Below are 6,059 nucleotides of genomic sequence, written 5' to 3' on the forward strand. Positions count from 1 at the left end.
TGGATAGTTATAAATGAAACTGCAACGTGAGCCACTAGAGGCTGCTAATGGGAATACTTACTAACTAATGGGTCTAAAATCACCCTTATTTAATCTCTGAATTACCGCTAGAAACCTGGTACAGACCAAGTAAAAACTCTGTTCCATAGCTTGTTTATATATTCCATGAAATCAAACGGCTCTACTTTCCAGTAAACCTGGACATATGTTTTCGGTGCTTCGACATCAGAGACCAAACACGCAGTGGTTTTATAAAAATTAGACCCCTTTATTGTGTTCTCAGATATAAAAGAAATACAAAAGAAGACGAAAAACATTGACACGGGGCGATCGGGGTGAGGGGGCGGGGCCGGGGCAGGGAGGGTCGGGAATGGTCGGTTAGCCATAGTGACATAAAAAGGGGGTGTGGACACAGAGTAGGAAGAGGGGTGCGGGGTTTGGGGGTATCAGACATCGTTCAGCAGAGGAAGGTTGAACCTCGTCCTCCTCGTCCTCCTCCTCCTCCTCCTCTCCTCCCCTCCTCCCCGAACAATAACACCCCTCCCCTCCCATCTCCCATGCCCAGGGTCCACTCCCCTCAAAGAAAGCTCATTATTGTCAGTGGGCTCGGTGCAGCGCTCCTCCTTCCTTTTCGCCTCCTCATGGCTCCCCCTCCACCCTTCCTCGCCCCCAACCTCTCCCCTCACCACCTCCCACAAGGTGCTCCTACTTTAAGGAAAGCATTTATTGGTGGGCACAGAACATTGCACCTCCCACCTCCTCTCACCTCCGCCTGCATCAGAAAAGCTCAGTCTTTTCGGCAGGCATACCATAGTGCACCTCCTAGCTCCTCCCACCTCCAGGCTCACCTCCCCCACACCTCCTCAGGAAAGCTCTGTCTTAATGGCGGGCTCAGCGTGAAGCGTGTCGCTCCTCCCACCTCCTCCACATCGTCCTCCCGACTCCTCCCGCTCCTCCCGCTTCAGGAAAGCTCTGTCTTGTCTCCGGGCTCCGCGTGGTGCCCGCTGCCCCCACCTCCTCCTCCTCCTCCTCCAGCACCTCCTCCACCAGCTCCTCCTCCTCCCCCTGCCACCCCCCCACCGCTCCCCCCGGAGTCGGAGGTGGCAGGCGCCAGTAGTGTGCGGCGGTTGTAGTGGTGGTGGCCCTTCATCATGCCAGAGTTGTTGTTGTCGTTGAGGATCTGCTTCTGCTTCTGCCGGTTGAGCGACTGCACCAGGCCCAGCACCACGGCCGCCAGCGAGTACTGGCCCGTCACCTTGCGGGGCTGCAGCACCAGCGGGTTGGGCTGCACGCGGCCCGACAGGAAGTGCGTGCGGATCTTGCCCTCCTGCTCGCTGATGCCCTTGACGTAGACCTCGCCGCGGTACTCGAAGGCGAAGCCGCGCTCCTTGAGGATGAGGAAGGTGTCGTCGGGAACCTGGATCTTGCCGCTGACGCCCGTGCTGTCCATGCGGCTCGACAGGTTCACCGTCTTGCCCCAGATGTCGTACTGCGGCTTCTTGGCGCCGATCACCCCGGCGACCACCGAGCCGTGGGCGATGCCTGGGGGAGGGAGGGAGTTGGAGGTCAGAGGTCAGGTTAGCCTGACGTTATAAGAAAAACATTAATCTTTTTTATCTTTCGATTTCTTAGAATTTTCTTGACAGCTTTTGCGTGGAATCACTTCAACCTCAACTGAGACAGAAAGGTTGCCAGCTGCGTTTCTGATTGGACTACGCCGGTGACGTCTGAAGTGACCTCACTGGCCACCAGTTGGAACCTACCGGGAGCATTAGCGGTAACCATAGCAACGAAACAACCATAGGTAGCCGCACTACCGCAGAGTCTTGGCCCTCTCCGTGAGGTCCCTAAAGGGATTCTGGGTACTCACCGATTCTCAGCTCAAAGTTGTTGAAGGAGTGTTTGTTGATCTCCTGGATGCTCTCGTTCAGGGCGGTTGCAAAGTCAGCCAACGCACACAAATGACCCCACTTATCTTCACATTGCTGGGCGAGAGAGAGAGAGAGAGAGAGAGAGAGAGGGGGAATTATTTTATAAGGCTATAAGATAATGAACATTGTTTTGTCTGACATTCATTCCATACAGTTAAAGAAAATGTCCTTAATATAACGGTTTATTATCAACCGAGAACTACAGTCGAGCTTGTAAACAGTGGTAGAGTCCAGCGTCTCGGTCTACATGTTTACATCCAGCCCTCTCATGGGCCACGAAAGATAACTTTTATCGGGTCGCATTGCAGCATTTACAGGAAGTATTATAGCAGGAACATTACATTTTCCAAACGGCTATGAGTGAGAATCTACCACAGGCTATCCTGATCTAGCCCGGCCGCTTTAGGTAGATCCGGAGGGTAAAACAAGGGATCCTGCTCTAGCCCCGCCCCTTAGGGTCGAGTCAGAGAATTAAGAAAGAGCTCCTGATCTAGCCCCGCCCCTTCAGGTTAAGTCCAGTGTTGGGAACATTACTTTAAAAAAGTAATTAGCTATAGTTACTCACTACTTGTTCCATAAAGTAACTGAGTCAGTAACTGAATTACTCTATAATAAAAGTAACTAGTTACCAGGGAAAGTATTTGCTTTACTGTAAAAAAAGAAAGTTGTCAAAGAATTTGGATTTTTCTGAGCAGTTTTAACTTGGCCTTGATGTGTTATATGGTTGAACTGCCCATTGAAGGCCCTGATATACTTCCAACAGAATTTTAATTTGCTTGGTTGCAAAGGCTGTGGAACATCTGCCGAATACTACAGAAAATGCCAACTTTTCATCGGATTGCTCCGGACTCGCCATTTCTGCTGCTTCAGCGAATCTGTTTGGCGTGTGCGTGTGTGTGGCGCACGTGTCCTGCCTTGTGTGTAAAAACACTGGCTCCGTTTGGCTACCATGAAACATGACTCTGCCTTAGCCAATCATAATCGCTTATCTCGTTGTTAACTCACCCGGTCTCCTCACTAGCAGTTTGTGTTTGGAGCCAGGGGTGCGTTTGGATTACGCAGTTTATTCAATCAATTAATAGTAACGCACCGCATTTAACGTACAGTAACGGTAACGGCGTTGTAACGACGGAAACAGTAATTAGTTAAATTACCCAGTTCCTGAAAAAATGACGGCGTTAGGTAACGCCGTTATTTTAAACGCCGTTATTACAAACACTGGTTAAGTCAGAGGGTAAAACAAGCGATTGCTCGAGCCCCGCCCCTTTATGTTGGGTCGGAGGGTAAAACAGACAATCCTGATCTAACCCCGCCCCTTCAGGTAGAGTTGGAGGGTAAAACAAGCAAGTCTCACCTGCTTCTCAGGGGACAGCCCGGAGACGGCCATGTAGGTGCTGCCGATGGTCTTGATCTTCTCGACGTCCTGGAAGCGCTCGTCTCCCAGCAGCTACGAGGGCCCAGAGAGGACAACACCAGGTGAGTTAACGGGCCTCTACTCCCACCAGGTGAGAGGTGAGTTAACGGGCCTCTACCTCACCAGGTGAGAGGTGAGTTAACGGGCCTCTACCTCACCAGGTGAGAGGTTAGTTAACGGGCCTCTACCTCACCAGGTGAGAGGTTAGTTAACGGGCCTCTACCTCACCAGGTGAGAGGTTAGTTAACGGGCCTCTACTCCCCCAGGTGAGAGGTTAGTTAACGGGCCTCTACTCCCCCAGGTGAGAGGTTAGTTAACGGGCCTCTACCCCACCAGGTGAGAGGTTAGTTAACGGGCCTCTACCTCACCAGGTGAGAGGTTGGTTAACGGGCCTCTACCTCACCAGGTGAGAGGTTAGTTGGTGTATTGGTTGGTGTATCTTGTGATGGGAGGGAAGGGGGAGGGGCTTGGAGCAGCAGGAAGCTCAGCTGGTGTGTGACGCAAGTACTCACACACACACACACACACACACACACACACACACACACACACACACACACACACACACACACACACACACACACACACACACACACACAGCTGGAGGTGTGCGTCCATCTTGTGTCTGATGTGTGAGAGTTGATTCCAGTTGACATGACAGTTGACATAGTTCCTCTACTTTTGATTAATGAGGTGACTATAGGACTAAAGTCAGGCTTTCATTGACACGAAGAACTTAATACATATCAAACACAGGCACACTCAGACTTACAGTCACACACACATTTGCATTCTTTATTTGAATCCACCAATCACATTACAACAGACAGGGTTCAAATATTTTCAGAGATGAGATGCTTTGGTCAAGGGTACAAAAAACGTCTTTGGCACCACCCTGCAAGGCTGCCTATCACTGCTGGAAAAAAATAAACACAAACATTTAACAAAATAAAAGTGTTTTCAAAATGGCGGCGTGCGCCTCACCTCGTCGAAGTCGGCAATGATCTCGTTGAGCAGGCGGAGGCACTCCACACCCTGGTTGTTCATCTCCGTCTGGGAGTAGAAGTCGGCGAAGCCCGGGATGGAGGCGAACATTACGCCCACAGAGTCGTACGACTGCGAGTACAACTCCTGCAGAGGGGAGGGAGAGGGATGGTAAGTGATTCACGAAGAGAGATCAAACGCTTCAAGGGTCACTGTTTGGCCGTTTTCATTTCTGGACTTCTTGTTGATTTTCATTTATTTATTGAAGCTGATTAATAAAAGTTGCTTTTACTTTTCATTTCAATATTTTCTTTTTCCGAGTCCAGAGCTTTAGTTCTGTGATGAAGCTGTTTGGCCTTGTCATCAAAAGGCTACATATAGGCCTAGTTCAAACGGCTCTGACCGCCTTCGCTTAACCGCCTATAACGTTATTCTGTTGCATTACACAAAACCGAACACTAGGGGGCGATGTGGGCACGCCGCAGAACATGCTCTCCCCTGCAATTAGCACCCACACAAAGCCTAACTGATGATTCATTGAGCAGACATGATCATCGGGTCATCATGAATCATGGATATTGCCAACGTGAGAAAGTTTCTATTGTAGATTTATGATTATCTCGTCCTATCCATCCCAGGAGGAGAGACACACATGTCCCTTCTGGGTGTTTAACGGTCTGCCCTGCTCTTTTTTAAACGCGGTCCGTGAGGGTGAACGAACAACAGACTCGATTCTTGTGGACGTTTTTAAACCAGTTGCTGCACCACCGTGCCACCACCACGAGGGGGCAGTGTTGTGGCAGAGAGGATGAATCAAGGGGAAGCCGTGCCGCTGCATCCTCCTCCTAATCCCTGTTGGAGACGTCGGGTCGTGGCGGGGTCGGGGTCGGGGTCGAACTCATTTGGAATCTGTTTTAATAACGGAGCGGCAAATGTCGTGTCAAGTTAATGCTCTGTGGCGAATAATTGGTGTGTAATGTATATAGGCCTACTGTTCATATCGAGCATCGTGTTGACAGTTAAGGGAAGCTTTACTTCAAGTGAGCTCAGAGAGACCATAAGTCGCTCTTAAGTGACGTATTAATCCTATATTATCCATATCAGTAGGCTACATGATTAACATGTTAACGCGGTTATTATGTATGTAAGCTCTTCCTTGTCTCTAAGTTGATTGTGGATTCAAATTGTGACTGATGGCAGATTAGGACTTCAGTCTTCTAGACTGTGTCCGGATAATTTATTATAAATTAATTAGCCACATATTAATGACATGCACCAGCCTAGGTCTGGATGTGAATACGATCAACACACGGAGTGGATGTTTAGTAAACGGGGAAGTCCTTCAGAAATACAGTAAGAGGGAATGTGAGGCAGTGGCTAGGGCCTAAAACATTTTTTTGTTTGGTTCCGGTTTCCGACCGACCCTTTCAATTTATGTGCGACCCAAATTATTCTATGATCATGGAAGAAAAAATCTTCTGTCCCCTGACTCCTGGACAGAAGGTGCTGGGTCGAACCCCCAAGTCCACTCTGTAGGAAAACTGTAGTTCCTTCTCCAGCTTCTTGAAGGCATGTAACTCAAGTAAAAATGTTTTTCGCTGTATGTCTAATTTTGGATGAAAGCATCTCTGAGAATTCTTAAAATAACAGCAACTGAATTATGGTATAGAGCAGTATAGAGGAGTTTGAGTGGTTTGTTCCCCTACACTGCTAAAATACAGAAGACCTTT

At 49.2% G+C, this 6,059-nt stretch overlaps 1 protein-coding gene across 1 annotated transcript in view; it reads right to left on the reverse strand.

Moving 5' to 3' along the window:
• Positions 1-244: 244 nt before the first annotated feature.
• Positions 245-6,059, reverse strand: part of adcy8 (adenylate cyclase 8 (brain)) — a 19,745-nt gene continuing 13,930 nt past the window's right edge. The window contains exons 8-11 of the mRNA XM_060058049.1: positions 4,330-4,476; positions 3,286-3,378; positions 1,871-1,985; positions 245-1,542 (exon numbers count right to left, since the gene is read on the reverse strand). Coding sequence (XP_059914032.1) covers positions 962-1,542; positions 1,871-1,985; positions 3,286-3,378; positions 4,330-4,476 — 936 coding nt within the window. The 3' untranslated portion in view covers positions 245-961. The remainder of the gene's footprint in view (positions 1,543-1,870; positions 1,986-3,285; positions 3,379-4,329; positions 4,477-6,059) is intronic.

This window comes from Gadus macrocephalus, chromosome 8 (assembly GCF_031168955.1).
Source record: "Gadus macrocephalus chromosome 8, ASM3116895v1".
Lineage (NCBI taxonomy): Eukaryota > Metazoa > Chordata > Actinopteri > Gadiformes > Gadidae > Gadus > Gadus macrocephalus.